This window comes from Schistocerca piceifrons, chromosome X (genome assembly GCF_021461385.2).
Source record: "Schistocerca piceifrons isolate TAMUIC-IGC-003096 chromosome X, iqSchPice1.1, whole genome shotgun sequence".
Classification (NCBI taxonomy): Eukaryota; Metazoa; Arthropoda; class Insecta; order Orthoptera; family Acrididae; genus Schistocerca; species Schistocerca piceifrons.
Window position 1 is genome coordinate 431,950,858 of NC_060149.1, and position 18,019 is coordinate 431,968,876.

The 18,019-nt window shown below is 42.2% G+C and overlaps 1 protein-coding gene across 1 annotated transcript in view; it reads left to right on the forward strand.

Moving 5' to 3' along the window:
• The window catches only part of LOC124721855 (elongation of very long chain fatty acids protein AAEL008004), a 142,601-nt gene that overhangs the window by 111,774 nt on the left and 12,808 nt on the right, over positions 1-18,019 (forward strand). The window contains exons 6-7 of the mRNA XM_047246989.1: positions 6,844-6,949; positions 8,523-8,659. Of these exons, the coding sequence (XP_047102945.1) occupies positions 6,844-6,949; positions 8,523-8,659 (243 nt within the window). The remainder of the gene's footprint in view (positions 1-6,843; positions 6,950-8,522; positions 8,660-18,019) is intronic.

Sequence of the window (18,019 nt, forward strand, 5' to 3'; positions counted from 1 at the left end):
GCACGTTCTTCAACGACTATACGAGACCTAAGGCTCATGAAACGAACATTTTCGTGAGGCGAAGTGTGCATTAATTACAATGAACTTACGGACATCCATTTATCGATTGGGACCAGTGTCGTCTACATCAAGCTGGTTACAGATGCGGCATGTGAGAAGATACTTAACGATGACAAACGAGGATTAAAATTTCGTCACTCAGCAGCCATACAGGAAATGTGTCAGTGGATCATGTGGGTTTAGGTATCCGCACCATATGGATTTTTCAACTGCCCTTCGAGGTACCGGAAATGATGGTGACAAATGCATTACGACAGTATGGTACGATGACTATCCACACCTCCGAAAAATGACAAGTTTTACAACTTGTCCGGTACTTAATAGTGTTTGACAGGCAAGCACTAAGTTGACAAAACCTGTGAATTCATATTTGTGCATTGGGTTTTGCAGAGCCATAATGATATACGATGGATAGCCAATGGCCTGTTCTGGATGCGACAGTGAGGGCCGTGTTCGGTCGGAATGCCTCCAGAGGAGGACTGCGGTAGGGAAGGTGACTAGCCGATTTTGGTTTATTGGGAGAATTTTAGAAAAGCGTGGTTCATCCATAAAGGATACCGCATATAGGACGCTGGTGCTACCTATTCTTGAGTACTGTTCGGATTAAAGGAATACATCGAAACAATTCTGAGGCAAGCAGCTAGATTTGTTACTGGTATGTTCAAACAACACGTAAATGTTGTGGAAATACTTTGGGAACTCAAACTGAATTCCTGGAGGGAAGGCAACTAGGAACACTATTGAGAAAATTTAGAGAACCGGCATTTGAAGCTAACTGTCGAACGATTCTAGTGCCGTCAATATACATAGCACGTAAGGACCACGAAGATAAGATACGAGAAATCAGAGCTCATATGGAGGCATATAGACAGTCGTTTTTCCGTCACTCTATTTGCGAGTGGAACAGGAAAGGAAATGACTAGTAGTGGTACAGAGTATTTTCGTCCACGTGCCTTATGGTGGCTTGCGTAGTATCTATGTAGATGTAGATGTTTGTAGATGTAGAGGAGTTTGAGGCAACTGTGTAGGGGCGACCAGCGAGATACAGATGCGACCACCTCTCTTCCGCTGATACACGTGGCGGCACTTTGGCACACGCCGACGCCGAAGCCTTCTATCGATCCGCCGACTCAGGAGGTGGCGGCAGTGTCGTTGCATACGGTCGAGGGGAGACCGACTGCAAATTACGCCCGACGCAATACTCCCAACGCCTGCGGCGACCGAAGTAAGACTGGAGCACGATATTGATGTAGAAGTGCATGACGTGACAGGCGACGATCTAGACACACCACCTGTCAACAAGTACCATGGAAGGGTTGTGGTTCCTGACACCCTCGACTGGGGCGACCAAAATGATGAAACTGGAGGGGCTAACACACAGAATGCCCGCGACGCCATGGTGGTGGTGCCCACCCTGCCAGTGGACTGATGATATTGGACGTCCGTAAGAAGGTAGTTACGCCGTGGAAACCGTGGGAGTCCTCCTTGCGGATACACCCGTTACTCCATTTCGAAATCGAATGACGGACACCAAACCGCAAGCCTGTAAAATTTGGACTGTCATTATCGACATCGCTAGTTTGACGGTGAAGTTACAACTCTTTCTTGCCGGCTGCTGTGGACGAGCGGTTCTAGTCGCTTCAGTCCGGAACCGCGCTGCTGTTACGGTCGCAAGTTCGAATCCTGCCTCGGACATGGCTACGTGTGATGACCTTAGGTTAGTCAGGTTTAAGTAGTTATAAGTCTATGGGACTGATGACCTCAGATAATAAGTCCGATAGTGCTTCGAGCCATTTGAATTTGAACTCTTTCTTGATATATTACATGCGTCTGAAGTTGATATCCTATTGGTGCAAGAAGTACGGCTCGACGCGCTCCCTGAAGTAATATTTCGCGCGCAACTCACCTTACTCGTCCTAATACGGGATGGAATACCGGGAACGGATCCCTCTTTTCTGCCATCTGCGCGGGGTCTGGCAGTACTGTTCAAGGGACCCGCTTCACCAACATCTACGCTCCCCCCCCCCCCCCCTCCTCCCAGCACAGATCAGCGAAAGGAAAGAGCACGGTTTCATCCTGCAGGTATTGCTCCTCTTTTTGCCGGCAGGTACGACCACTTTCGCCTCGGCTGTGACTTCAGTTGCCTCCTAGCTCCGAAGAATCAAACTCTCACTTTCAGGACCTGCAAGAAACTACAAGTGATATACCGGCTTGGCGTCACATAGGAACAAATCAAAGGGAATAGAGAAGATTTACATTTTTTACAGGACACTCGGCGTGCCGTATTGACCGTATTAAGTAAAATGGTTCAGATGGCTCTGAGCACTATGGGACTTAACATCTGAGGGCATCAGTCCCCTATAACTTAGAACTACTTAAACCTAACTAACCTGAGGACATCACATACATCCATGCCCGAGGCAGGATCGAACCTGTGACCGTAGCGGTCGCGCGGTTCCAGACTGAAGCGCCTAGAAGTGCTCGGCCACATCGGCCGGCTCGTATTAAGTAAGGCCAAGATAAAAGACAATAGCACAGGGACACTAAGGAGTTTTATTACACGATGCTTCTTGAAGTGTCATTGCAAGCCCCGTCTCCTGACCGGCAGGGCGAAGTTAACCGTGCTAAGGCGCACATCAACACTCTCACGCGACACAGGTTGGAAGGCCTACTTACAGTATAAGGGCCAGATGCTTGGACGGTGGTGACGGGGGATGTCCACCACTTTATTTATTTATATACAAGTCAAGTTCCGTTGTACCCAATTGAGGAGCAAATCTCCAAGGTCATGGAACGTGTCAGTACATGAAATTACAACATAAAGGTAATAACAGATAAAAACAAAATGTTTATGAAACCGAAAGAAGATAATCCATAAGTTTAAGTAAACGCAGTCAACAATATAACAAGAATCCGCTTACTTTTTCAAGGAACTCCTCGGCAGAATAGGAGGAGTGACCCATGAGGGGCCGAAGTGACCGTGCGGTTCTAGGCGCTACAGTCTGGAGACGAGCGACCGCTACGGTCACAGGTTCGAATCCTGCCTCGGGCATGGACGTGTGTGATGTCCTTAGGTTAGTTAGGTTTAATTAGTTCTAAGTTCTAGGCGACTGATGACCTCAGAAGTTAAGTCGCATAGTGCTCAGAGCCATTTGACCCATGAGGAAACTCTTCAGTTTCGATTTGAAATCATGTGATACGCAAAAACGACGATTTTGCCGTACGTTGATCGTCGTATTCCATACCGCGGATGGTCGGCATCTAATGTCACAAAGGGTCATAGCATCAGTATTTTTGGAAAGACTTTCTAGTCGCGCAGTCCGGAACCGTGCGACTGCTACGGTCGCAGGTTCGAATCCTGCCTCGGGCATGGATGTGTGTGATGTCCTTAGGTTAGTTAGGTTTAAGTAGTTCTAAGTTCTAGGGGACTGATGACCACAGCAGTTGAGTCCCATAGTGCTCAGAGCCATTTGAACCATTTGGAAAGACTTCGCCTGTTATGCCCCGATGGATAACAATGTACAATCTCATGCTGCCTGACACATACGTACCGCCTGTCTTTGTTGAATCCTGCTTTCGCCCGAAAACGAAAAGGGCTGAAGGTCACAGTGTGGATCAGTAATGACCGCTCACCATGCTTAATAGTGACTATAGAGCCTTGGCCCTACTAATGGCAACACAGCTCAAGACGGTGTTGTCAAACAATATTTGCCCATTTCATTTAATGCATATTATGCATATTACAGGAGCGCGTCTCTAATTATTTTGTCCCAATTTTCTGCCTTTTATGGCATTTTGTAATGTTTTTATGTGGTTACTTGTGAAAGGTGTGAAATAAACTTCGAACATAAAATTAAAGTAAATAAAAAAATAAAAAACAAATATAAAAGTAGGTAACGAAAAAATAAGAAAAACAAAAAAGAGCATGTTACGCTGTTAGTCTCAGGAGAGCGAGGTCCATGAAACGAATATCCCTGGCTGCACTTTTTCTCCCATTTAATTTTATCTATATTATTTCATCCGCATTTGTGGCAAGTATGATGTGTAACCTATGGAACACCACACGAATCACGATGATACTGATCATAGAAACACAGAAAACAATAGTTATTTCTACCTACGGCACTTATAATGAACGCAGGATTTTTGCATATGCATGCTGTTTTTCAATGTGTCTATTGCAAAACAAACTTGGGTTACATTAGTAAGCAATGCTCGGTCATCGCACAATTTAGCGGCCTACCACGCATATCTGTTGCAAGAATTACATGGAAATTAAATAAAAAAAGAGTACCGGAAGCGAAATTCCATCCACAGACCTGGAGAATACGAAACTAAGCGTTACTCTCTTGACTGTGGTGTCCTTGATTACTAGCGACCGTGCGAAGTGTGTAATGAACGGGTAAAATGTTCAAACACGATTTTCTCGAAAATGGTTCAGAGTTAGGTCGTGTTTACGTATGTTGAAGCCTTAGTCGTGCCCTACACAACCTGTCAATATGAATCAAATCGGTGAGGGGAAGTTCGTACGGCTCCCTTCTTAGCAACATGTGAGCAGAAGTTTCACTGGTAAGTTCTTACGCATCCCCCGCACAGTCCCGATCTCTCCCCTATCTATTTCAATCCTTTTGGAGTCCTGAAAAAAGACTATGTGGCCGTCAATTTGCTTCAGACGAAGAGGTACACGCCTGGACAGTATCATGGTTCCGTAGGCAATCGCAATCATTTTTCCACGAAGGCACTGATCGTCTTGTCTCAGAATGAGAAAATGTATTAACTGTTACGGCAATTACTTTTAAAATAATAAACTGTAAACTGTTCACTTACATTTTTTGTCTCTCTTGTTTTCAATTGATTGCCCCTTTATATCGGAGGGTATCTACATTATTAATTCATGCTGTTCCACAGTAACAATCCAGGTTGCTGTACCACGTCGTTACCGAAATTTCAAAACTAAATCTAACATTACGTCCGCAGCTCGTGGTCGTGCGGTAGCGTTCTCGCTTCCCACGCCCGGGTTCCCGGGTTCGATTCCCCCCGGGGTCAGGGATTTTCTCTGCCTCGTGATGACTGGGTGTTGTGTGCTGTCCTTAGGTTAGTTAGGTTTAAGTAGTTCTAAGTTGTAGGGGACTGATGACCATAGATGTTAAGTCCCATAGTGCTCAGAGCTATTTGAACCATTTCTAACATTACACACACACACACACACTCACTTCAATCATAAGCCATCCAATTTACGGAGCACACGTTTCACTGAAATTTTCTGGACTGAAGCAGATACTATTTTGAAAAGTGCAATATTTTTCATCGCTCTTACTGGTTCCGTTGTTTGAAGTACACCAACCAATTCAAGGCAAACATCAGTGTCAAGGCAGAGAATCTGAATAACACAACATATTTAACCAACGGACCCAAAAGACTGACAATGTGTCCAACCTAATCTAATGGTTCAAATGGCTCTGAGCACTATGGGACTTAACATCTGTGGTCATCTGTCCCCTAGAACTTAGAACTACTTAAACCTAACTAACCTAAGGACATCACACACATCCATGCCCGAGGCAGGATTCGAACCAACCTAATCAAAAGGACGCAAACAAATAGTGGGACAATGAACAGGACGTCAAGGGCCGCCTCAGCTTGCTGTATCTGCTCATCAAATAGAATTCTGGCCATTTCCATAGCATTCCATTGTGAATATAAAAATGGGAATTAGCTATTTCACAAGAAAAAACGGAATGCGATTTCATTAGACAGTAAAAATGAACAAAGGTTTTGAATAAGAATGTGATCGCTGCAGCAAATTGTTCACGAAACTATTTGCGTAATTACTGGTTCTGGAGTAGCGATTGATTGGGATGCATAAAAACAGCGTGATATTTTCTTACAAAGTGTATGAGTAAAGATTCTGAGATAATTGTAGTTAATGTCCTCATATCAGTAAACTACGAAAATAAATAGCAGGGATTGAGGGGTAAATTTTGATTACCTTTTCAGAATAGTGGATTTTTATTTCTGCGTCGAACAAAACTCACATTTCATCAGACTGTATGCATCTACTTGCGTAATACTATAGAAAGTCTCTCGTGCCCGGCCATCCTGATTTAGGTTTTCCGTGATTTCCCTAAATCGCTACCGAGCGAGGTGGCGCAGTGGTTAGCACACTGGACTCGCATTCGGGAGGACGACGGTTCAATCCCGTGTCCGGCCATCCTGATTTAGGTTTTCCGTGATTTCCCTAGATCACTTCAGGCAAATGCCGGGATGGTTCCTTTGAAAGGGCACGGCCAATTTCCTTCCCCATCCTTCCCTAACCCGGGCTTGTGCTCCGTCTCTAATGACCTCGTTGTCGACGGGACGTTAAACACTAATCTCCTCCTCCTCCCTAAATCGCTCCAGGCAAATGCCAGGATGGTTCCTTTGAAAGGGCACGGCCGACTTCCTTCCCCGTTCTTCCCTAACCCGATGAGACCGATGACCTCGCTGTTTGATCTCCTCTTCCAAACAACCCGTAACTATAAAAAGTCTTTAATAAGGTTACTAAAATACTTGATTCGTTTCTCAAAGTAAATTACACATAGCGAGACAGAGAGTACTAGGACAATCACTATCTGAAAATTCCTGATGTGAATGTTATTATGAGACATGCAGCGAAGGTATGTTAATTGGAAGGGCTGAAACAGTTTTATGCAATCTATAGATTTGACACACCTATAGTATCGTGTACTCAATAAGTAAATAAGGGCAGAAAGAGGCAGGAGAGTGACTGCAGGCGTGTTGCAGGTGTTCTTCGTGCTGCGCAAGAAGAACAACCAGGTGTCGTACCTGCACCTGTGGCATCATACGCTGATGCCTGTTTGCGCGTGGATCGGCTGCCGCTTCCTCCCAGGTTGGTAAACAAACATCGCGTTACAACACGGGGTTTAAATCTTGCGATGAGAGGCTACAGCCTTATGTAGGCCAGAGTAAATGTTCACACCATATTACTGATGCTAACGAGCACTGGTCTGCGTGTACTGTTACATACCTTTATTCTTCAGGGAATTTATATAATCATTCCAAAATGTTATAAACTAACAGACTAAAGTCGAACCCAAATTTGCGAAATTAGACCCTAAGAAATATTAGTTTCAGAACAGACTCTAATCCTAGTTGGTTACATTATGCCAATATCATATTGAATGTTCCATATATTTTTTAATTAGCGCCATTGACAAACTCAAGAGCTCAGGAGCAACATGAAAATTTCCACTTCGTTTAGAAATTGGTGTCGGGTCTTTCGAATGACTGGAATAGCCAAACAAATATTAAACGGTCGTCTATAGGTACTAGTTTACACGTGCATACATATTTTCACTACTTATGAGCTAGTAGGCAAATTGTTCATCTATTGCATGGACTCGAGTGTGAACCATGGTACGTCACGTCGGTGAGGAAATGTACAGGTCATTGCTAAGTAAAATTACCATGAAGTACAAGCCAGGCACGTGGAGAACAAATGATCATCCACTGATTCTGATACGTATCATGCCTTTTCTTTCGACAGCACAGTAGCAATTTAGATGCTGGTAATTTAAATAAATTCTGGCGTAAGCACGCCATTTTATTTATACGAGATAACCCATAACATCTAGAATTCAAATGTGTCGCCTCTCTCACTTCTGAAACTACGTGGGAATTCTTAGGAGTCAAGTATTCCTGACAGATGGTCTCATATTTGGATAAAATGTGTACTTAGAGTATTTTTAACGACGTGACCTCCTTGTTTTTTACTTTCGTTAAAGTATCGTTGGGAGACGAACTCCTTGTAGGTGAAGCATCGAACATATGGAACTGCCAGTGCATGCGTGCAGTTTAAATTATTTGCCTCGGCAGGCCAGTCTGTTAAAATTATACAAACTGTTGTGTTAGTGACTTTCATCAGTTTCTCACGGCGTTTTAGTAGAGCCACCACCCTACGGGTGTATTGCCGGTTGATAGCGCCCACTGTAGACTGTGAACCGGCAGTACACCAGTGGACAGCTCTCTCAGATATGGTATAAAAATCTGAAATGTATGAATTATTTTCCTTTCAAAACATGAAGCTAACTGGAGAGATTACGCCTGATAGGTTCACATGCCAATGAAATCAAAGGATGGAAAACACACAGCTGCTTCATTTGATGAGAAAATCATTATTTCAAGTCAGAGATGTTTGAAATTATCAAGGAAGACTTAAAGGTACTTTAGTGTGGTGGTAAAAGCTAAAATATGTTTCGCCCACACTGGTATCGTGCTGTGTTGCAAAAAACTGTTCTGTTTCTTCATAAATTCTTGAAATTATCTTGCTCGTCACAAAATCCTCTTGAAGAAATTTTAAGTTAATTTTACCAGTCTGCGTAGAATATAGTATTAGAAAAACAACTTAGAAATGACATTATGATACTTATTTAATTCGTATTAAAGGTTTTTTGGTATTTCAGGTGGTCACGGGACGCTTTTGGGTCTCATAAACAGCTTCGTGCACATCATCATGTACTCGTACTACTTGCTGGCTTCGCTGGGTCCCCAGTATCAGAAATACCTCTGGTGGAAGAAGTACCTCACAACACTGCAGATGGTAAGCCACTCGATCGGTACCACTACTACACGTAACAACCTCTCAAATGGACAATGAAGTCCCTGATCACCCTTTATTTACGTCCTCATTAGTTGCAAGCTATGGAAAAACTAGCTGACCTTAAAACTAATTAAATGTATATGTACTTAAACATTTTTCTTACATAAATAATGCATAGCACAACTATACGTTACGAAAGTAACTCATGTTTGTACTACATAGCCCTTAAGCAGTCGTCCAATGGTATATAAACGTTTATAACCGTAACTGGTAGTACTGTGACCCTTGACGGAAAATTGTAACTTTCTTTTAAAGATGGAAATAGGAAACAGAATAACTAAAATTTTATAATGTCATGTCGAATTTGCACATTCAACGTCATAACCTCCTGCTAAGTTTTCCTTTTTTATCATCTTTGATTTTTCTTTGGTACATACAGGGTGTATCAGTCCATAGCAAAAAAATGAGGTGAGTGAAAACATATGACAACAGAAGCAAAAACATTCCAACAAACATAGGTCCACAAAGGAGCCAAGTAACCGTTGCGCGACAGTTACGAATTGTGGTAACGACCTGCCTCCGAATTCAGTATGAATTATTTTCCTAGTTACTACAAATATATTTGAAACGTATATTTGTCGATTATGTCCCGACCTAATGGGCGTAAGATCTGACGTAAGGTCACGTGCTGCTCACTAGCCACCGTACTGGAAACGTTTCTCATTGAATGTTTGATTAGGTGCATTACTTTTGGATTATTAGACCAACACATTTTTCCAAGAAAACCTGATGGACGAAGGTACCTTCGCTTTCTGCGGCGGGATCTTCCAGGACTGCTTGAGCAATTCGCCCTTGCGCGACGTTCGGGAATATGTTGCATGCATGATGGATCACTGGCACTTTTTGCCGATAATGAAAAACAACTAATGTCCTAGTATTGCCCGTTATGGACAAGTCGAGCAGGGCTTGTTCATTGACCTTAAGGATGACGTGATCTCAATTCCAAGAACTTTTCTGTGTGGGATCATCTCAAAGGTGAAATGCACAGCACTCCCGTTTAATAAGCTCGAAGAACTTGAGCAGTGAATTGTACATTTCTGTCAAGGTTTAGGAACTGTGCGGGAGTAATTGAAAAAGAAAAACAACAGAGTGCAATATGTCGTCCAAATGCGAGGGAGGCACGTGGAACACTTTTAACACGTACTGCGGTACAGTAATTTGTAAGGTGTTGAAATGTTATTCTATTTCTTGTTACGGCAGGCTATGGGATACATTTGAGCCCAATCGGATGAGGATTTAATCCAAAAGTTTAGACTTGAGATTCATTTCTTGTAGCTAGAACAATGTTCCATACTGAAATCAGTGTAGTTCGTATACATACATTCGCATTTATCTAGAATACGACTTGTCTGCGGACTCATGTTTACTAGGAAGTTTTTTTCTACGATGGGTGCTGGAAAGTAATGCCTCCGAATTTTTATGTGGAAACTCATAAAGATTTTTCAATAAAACAAACGTTATTAACATTCTACATTTTTATTTTTCATGTCTACGAATTTGCAGTCCTGTCGCTAGAGGGTTCCGAATTGTAGCGAGTAACATGGAAGTGTGTAACGTGACCATGTCGGTGCGTGAGAAACAGCGCGCTCTATCTGAGTTTCGAATTCGAAGAGTTCGTCGACACATGGTGCACCTCCAAAAATTTAAAGAACACCTTCGAGGGCTACAGTGTGATAGCGCAGAAACGGTTCAAGCAGAGATAAAGTTGTGCCTCAGTCAACGAAGTCAAACATTCTACAGTGGCGGTATCAACAAACTGGTCTCTCGGTTGGATAAGTATTTTCGTCGCCAGAGTGAATATGAATATGTTGAGAAATAAATGTATAGACATGAAGAATAAATGTGTAGAATGTTAATAACATTTGTTTTATTTAAAAATCTGTAAGATTTTTTTACATAAAAAATTCGGAAGCATTACTTTTCTGCACGCCCTGGTATTGTTGAGTACTTTCAAGCGTGTCAGGTTTCGCTATTAATTCCGATACAAGTTTATGTGTGCGTTGGATACCAGGGAATAAAATACATAAAATATTAAATGGATACCTAGAATTACGACAAAAAGTTACAAACCTGCTACTTTGTGGACAAAAATACTGTAGCAAATATTAAAGTACCTATAAAGCTTACCTACAGACTGACAATAATTGTAGACATAGGAAATTTGATCCCTATGTGGACTGAAACTGCTTTATTGGTTGGGACTTCATTTCTTTGTAACTGAAACCTAGTTTCAGTTATTTAAATATGTAGTGTCACCAGCCTTTGTCGTGATAATTCCGTTGAAGTTTAATGTAAAGAGTGGCAACTGTGGGCACAATGTAAAAATTGAGGATAACCTAGTGTTACCCTAAAACAGATACTATTCCCATATAGAAGTTTCTTCTATATGAGTTAAAAACATAGCATCACCTGCTCGTAAAGCTAAACGAGTATAGTATTGATCGCACTAGTATCGAATTCATGTGCCAATTCAAAATTACCACAGTCCTGGTACACTGGCCAGCTTGATACAGCTTCAGTGGTTTCATTTCCCACGTGTCTGCCCCTGGTAGCTGAGTGGCTGCCGGCACGGTAGCTCAGCGTGCTCGGTCAGAGGGTTAGCAGCCCTCTGTAATAAAAAAACTGAGTTGAAACTTCCTGGCAGATTAAAACTGTGTGCCCGACCGAGACTCGAACTCGGGACCTTTGCCTTTCGCGGGCAAGTGCACCATCTGAGCTACCGAAGCACGACTCACGCCCGGTCCTCACAGCTTCACTTCTGCCAGTATCTCGTCTCCTACCTTCCAAACTTTACAGAAGCTCTCCTGCGACCTTGCAGAACTAGCACTCCTGAAAGAAAGGATACTGCGGAGACATGGCTTAGCCATGAGGACCGGGCGTGAGTCGTGCTTCGGTAGCTCAGATGGTAGAGCACTTGCCCGCGGAAGGCAAAGGTCTCGAGTTCGAGTCCCGGTCGGGCACACAGTTTTAATCTGCCAGGATGTTTCATATCAGCGCACACTCCGCTGCAGAGTGAAAACCTCATTCCTAAAAACTGAGTTAATCGATCAACAACGAACTTAAATGGATGTCTTACGACGTCCGCCCCGAGCAGATGCAACGAACGAAAGCGAAAAAAATGAGATTAAAAAAAAAGTGGTCAGCGCGACGGAATGTCATACCTAACGACCCGGGTTCGATTGCCGGCTGGGTCGGAGATTTTCTCCGCTCAGGGACTGGGTGTTGTGTTGTCCTAATTATCATCGTTTCATCCCCAACGACACGCTAGTCGCCGTAGTCGACTTGCACCAGGCGAACGGTCTACCCGACGGGAGGCCCTAACCACACGGCATTTCCATTTTATTTCCCTCGTTCTCTCTAGCAAACGCAGCGATAGTTTTCGAACTTTACTGCATAAAACACTACACATAATGAGCTGAAATACAAGAAACACAACAAAATCAATACGTTTCATACAGGTGGAGTAAAAGATATCTTCTCTTGATTTACCTGCGATCCGAGTTGACACGAAAGACATTCGGCCACACAATTAAATCAGACAGTAGGCAAATCAAGAATTAGCGGCCCCCGCCATAGGGCGGATAAATGCTGGAAGAAAAAAGTCTAGGTGCAGAATAGAAATCTGTAACTGGTAAAGTACCGGAACTTCAAGCGCTGATAGAAAGCACCGAAGCCGAAATAGTTATAGGTACAGAAAGCTGGTTGAAGCCAGAGATAAATTCTGCCGAAATTTTTACGAAGGTACAGACGGTGTTTAGAAAGGATAGATTGCATGCAACCGGTGGTGGAGTGTTCGTCGCTGTTAGTAGTAGTTTATCCTGTAGTGAAATAGAAGTGGATAGTTCCTGTGAATTATTATGGGTGGAGGTTACACTCAACAACCGAGCTAGGTTAATAATTGGCTCCTTTTACCGACCTCCCGACTCAGCAGCATTAGTGGCAGAACAACTGAGAGAAAATTTGGAATACATTTCACATAAATTTTCTCAGCATGTTATAGTCTTAGGTGGAGACTTCAATTTACCAGATATAGACTGGGGCACTCAGATGTTTAGGACGGGTGGTAGGGACAGAGCATCGAGTGACATTATACTGGGTGCACTATCCGAAAATTACCTCGAGCAATTAAACAGAGAACCGACTCGTGGAGATAACATCTTGGACCTACTGATAACAAACAGACCCGAACTTTTCGACTCTGTATGTACAGAACAGGGAATCAGTGATCATAAAGCCGTTGCAGCATCCCTGAATATGGAAGTAAATAGGAATATAAAAAAAGGGAGGAAGGATTATCTGTTTAGCAAGAGTAATAGAAGGCAGATTTCAGACTACCTAACAGATCAAAACGAAAATTTCTGTTCCGACACTGACAATGTTGAGTGTTTAAGGAAAAAGTTCAAGGCAATCGTAAAATGCGTTTTAGACAGGTACGTGCCGAGTAAAACTGTGAGGGACGAGAAAAACCCACCATGGTACAACAACAAAGTTAGGAAACTATTGCGAAAGCAAAGAGAGCTTCACTACAAGTTTAAACGCAGCCAAAACCTCTCAGACAAACAGAAGCTAAACGATGTCAAAGTTAGCGTAAGGAGGGCTATGCGTGAAGCGTTCAGTGAATTCGAAAGTAAAATTCTATGTACCGACCTGACAGAAAATCCTAGGAAGTTTGGTCTTACGTTAAATCAGTAAGTGGCTCGAAACAGCATATCCAGACACTCCGGGATGATGATGGCATTGAAACAGAGGATGACACGCGTAAAGCTGAAATACTAAACACCTTTTTCCAAAGCTGTTTCACAGAGGAAGACCGCACTGCAGTTCCTTCTCTAAATCCTCGCACAAACGAAAAAATGGGTGACATCGAAATAAGTGTCCAAGGAATAGAAAAGCAACTGGAATCACTCAACAGAGGAATGTCCACTGGACCTGACGGGATACCAATTCGATTCTACACAGAGTACGCGAAAGAACTTGCCCCCCTTCGAACAGCCGTTTACCGCAAGTCTCTAGAGGAACGGAAGGTTCCAAATGATTGGAAAAGAGTACAGGTAGTCCCAGTCTTCAAGAAGGGTCGTCGAGCAGATGCGCAAAACTATAGACCTATATATCTGACGTCGATCTGTTGTAGAATTTTAGAACATGTTTTTTGCTCGAGTATCATGTCGTTTTTGAAAAACCCAGCATCTACTATGTAGGAATCAACATGGATTCCGGAAACAGCGATCGTGTGAGACCCAACTCGCTTTATTTGTTCATGAGACACAGAAAATATTAGATACAGGCTACCAGGTAGATGCCATTTTTCTTGACTTCCGGAAGGCGTTCGATACAGTTCCGCACTGTCGCCTGATGAACAAAGAAAGAGCCTACGGAATATCAGACCAGCTGTGTGGCTGGATTGAAGAGTTTTTAGCAAACAGAACACAGCGTGTTGTTATCAATGGAGAGACGTCAACAGACGTTAAAGTAACCTCTGGCGTGCCACAGGGTAGTGTTATGGGACCATTGCTTTTCACAATATATATAAATGACCTAGTAGATAGTGTCGGAAGTCCCATGCGGCTTTTCGCGGATGATGCTGTAGTATACAGAGAAGTTGCAGCATTAGAAAATTGTAGCGAAATGCAGGAAGATCTGCAGCGGATAGGCACTTGGTGCAGGGAGTGGCAACTGACCCTTATCATAGACAAATGTAATGTATTGCGAATACATAGAAAGAAGGATCCTTTATTGTATGATTATATGATAGCGGAACAAACACTGGTAGCAGTTACTACTGTAAAATATCTGGGAGTATGCGTGCGGAACGATTTGAAGTGGAACGATCATATAAAATTAATTGTTGGTAAGGCGGGTACCAGGTTGAGATTCATTGGGAGAGTCCTTAGAAAATGTAGTCCATCAACAAAGGAGGTGGCGTTCAAAACACTCGTTCGACCTATACTTGAGTATTGCTCATCAGTGTGGGATCTGTACCAGATCGGGTTGACGGAGGAGATAGAGAAGATCCAAAGAAGAGCGTTTCGTCACAGGGTTATTTGGTAACCGTGATAGCGTTACGGAGATGTTTAACAAACTCAAGTGGCAGACTCTGCAAGAGAGGCGCTCTGCATCGCGGTGTAGCTTGCTCGCCAGGTTTCAAGAGGGTGCGTTTCTGGATGAGGTATCGAATATATTGCTTCCCCCTACTTATACCTCCCGAGGAGATCACGAATGTAAAATTAGAGAGATTAGAGCGCGCACGGAGGCTTTCAGACAGTCGTTCTTCCCGCGAACCATACGCGACTGGAACAGGAAAGGGAGGTAATGACAGTGGCACGTAAAGTGCCCTCCGCCACACACCGTTGGGTGGCTTGCGGAGTATAGATGTAGATGTAGATGTAGATGAAATTCGGACAGTCCAAACACCAGCGGAGGGGATGTAATACATTGTTTCCCGCACCTCTTTCTGAAGCCAGAGAAACGACTCGGTATTGTTTCCGTGACTTTGGACGAACAGCCTGGATAGCAGACATTCGTTGAGAATGTGGCAAAACGTATAACGATCAGCGCAACGCGTAATTAATAAACTGCAATTCTCTCTTCCGACGATATTTCGTTTGTGGTTTACCGAAGAGCGTTATGTAAGCCTGGTCACAATAAATATCCGCATATAGTAACTTGTAAATAAATTCTTAAAAATAGCTTCAAGGCACTACGAAATATTTACGAAGGTCCAGCACAAGCTTCTCCAGTGCTTGTACTGTGATTTATTCCACATCCTCTAACGATGAGGCATAAAAAATATGCCGTACTTACACTAGCATACTCCATGTAAACATTGTATAGGGAATGATCAAAAGGTTTCCATTCGGAGGCCGTACAGTCAAGAATCAGCAAGCCAGTCAGGTAAAATCGCCGTCAGCATTGAGGTAGTCACCCCACCGAAGCACCAGGGTGGAGATACTCGTTTGGTAAACCACCGTGTCCTGCTGCGCGAAGAAGTCCGTAACTGCCTGCTGTATATCATCGTCTGACAGCAATCGTCGATCCCTTAAGGCCTTTTTCAGAGGACCGAAACCGTGGTAATCGCATGTGTGATTCAATCTGGATAGCCATAGACGGTCTGCTACATTCGGTTAATTCTTGAATCGTTGTCAAGGTCGCAGGCAAGAAAAGCTCTTGTCAGGGGTCTTAAATACTCTACGAAAACAGTAGACAAGGATCAGATTGGCCAATCGCACTGAGGCAGGTAGAGGACATCTTGTACAAAGCGACACGATCACACATCATGATGGGCCTTGATGTAACCAACAACAACAATGTGAATTTTTTTTAATATTCAAAGAATTGTTATCTCCGGAGTATAATGAACATCGCTCCATCTAACTTGTGTGTCGAGTAACCGTTAATTATGCCTGGGCACGTGTTAACTGAAAATGTTTGGTGATAGATACTCAAAAGTATCATTGGAATCTTCGTCTGTTGGTGCAAGACTTACTAAGCCTTCCATATCGTTCTTGTTTCACTAGTTTTGTGCTTATCGATCGTACTTGAGAGTACGTAATCAGGAATACACCCAGTATACTTAAGATAAAACAGTCTTCATTCACAAGGAGCCTTATTTCATCCTAGTCCTGCCGTTGTGATTTAGATGTTCACTGTTTCCTGGTATGAGTCCAGGAGAGTTCCCGAGCAAAGATTGTTGTCATTCCAAGTTTTACAATGTATTTAAATTTCTCGATAACCCAAGATTATATATCAAATTTAATTTTAATTCTCCATCTGTACCCGTGTGTGTCCATAAATTTTCTTCTTCTAATTAATGTCTGAATTCCTTGTATCCATGTGGATGGTGGGGTCCCTCCTTTCCTTCCTTCTTGGTGGTTCAAATTCCATGACCCATCGTAGCAGTCTCTCCTCTGACATCCTTTTCGTATGTCTGCACCATATCTTTCTTCCAGAAAATCAATAATTGATCTTGGGACAGTCTTGATTTCATTTCTGACCCTTTGTCTCCTGCTTATCGTTTGAGACTGTCTCCTATAATCCATCTCAGTTTCCATCAGTCTACTCGTTAATTGGGGTTTAACTCTCCATACTTCTGGTTCATATGTCATAATGCTTCTAATAATTGCTTTGAAGATTTTTCTCTTCTTTCTAATATGTTGATCGAGTACAATAAAATTTAATATTACGATAGTAAACTTCTCTGCATTAGTTCTTCAATTAATTTCCGTACCTTGATTACCATCTTGCATGAGTTTTACTCACAGATATTTGTAATCTTCAGCATGAGTAATCGTTCCCATCCCTTGTTCCAGTGTAATATCTTGATCTGATCTTCCTTTTACCATATATTTTGTTTTATTAATGTTGACCTGATGACCCCATTTCTTATTGTCAATTAATTCAACGTCGTCTTCCACTTGTGACAAAATTAGCTGGTCATCAACAAATTGTAGGGAATATATAGGATACATACTACTATAACGTATTGTGATTCGCATGTTTCTATATTTTTTCTTTCAAGTTTCCAAACTCTTTTTCTGTATCTATTTTATAAATTGTTGGTGATGCGCTGCGCCCCTGACTACAGTAGTGTCCATAAATATTCTGGATTGCCTTTATCTATTATAGTATTAATATTATATTATTTTAAAACTTTTCACCATATGCACGAAGGTATATTGTCATAGCCTTTTTCTATGTCTACAAATACCAAGTGAAAGGGCTGACTTCGAAAACTTTGTCAAGTACGTTTTTGCAAACAAAGTATATGGTGTACAGCTGATTTTCCTGCCCTGAAGTCAACTTGTTCTTCAGCCTCGATTTTCTTAAATTCCTCGTTTAAGAATGCTTAATAATTCTACCATAAATTCTGCTAAATGTATTTGCCACCGTTATTCCTATGTGATTCTTATTCATATTCTTTTTCATTACTTACAAACTGAATAAATCGTACTTTACAGTCTTTTGGGACATCTTCACCACTTAAACATTTTTCAAAAATGTTTCTCAAGCATCACATAATTTATCAATGCCATATTTCAACAGTTCAGTTAGGGTTCCTTCAGTTCCTATAGCTTCTCATTCTTTGAACTTTTTATTAAATCTTTTACTGTTTCTGTGTTCAAAGAAAAGCTCTCATTATTTTCTGTTATCTCTGTTTCGTTATTAATTGTATCCAAAAGTTCTTCCCTATTTTCTGTCAATAATTCCCAAAACATTTCCCAACTCTTATACTAACACAATTAATTTCGTCTTTCTTTAGAGATTTCATCAATATTATCAATATCCTCCATGCTTCTGAGCTGC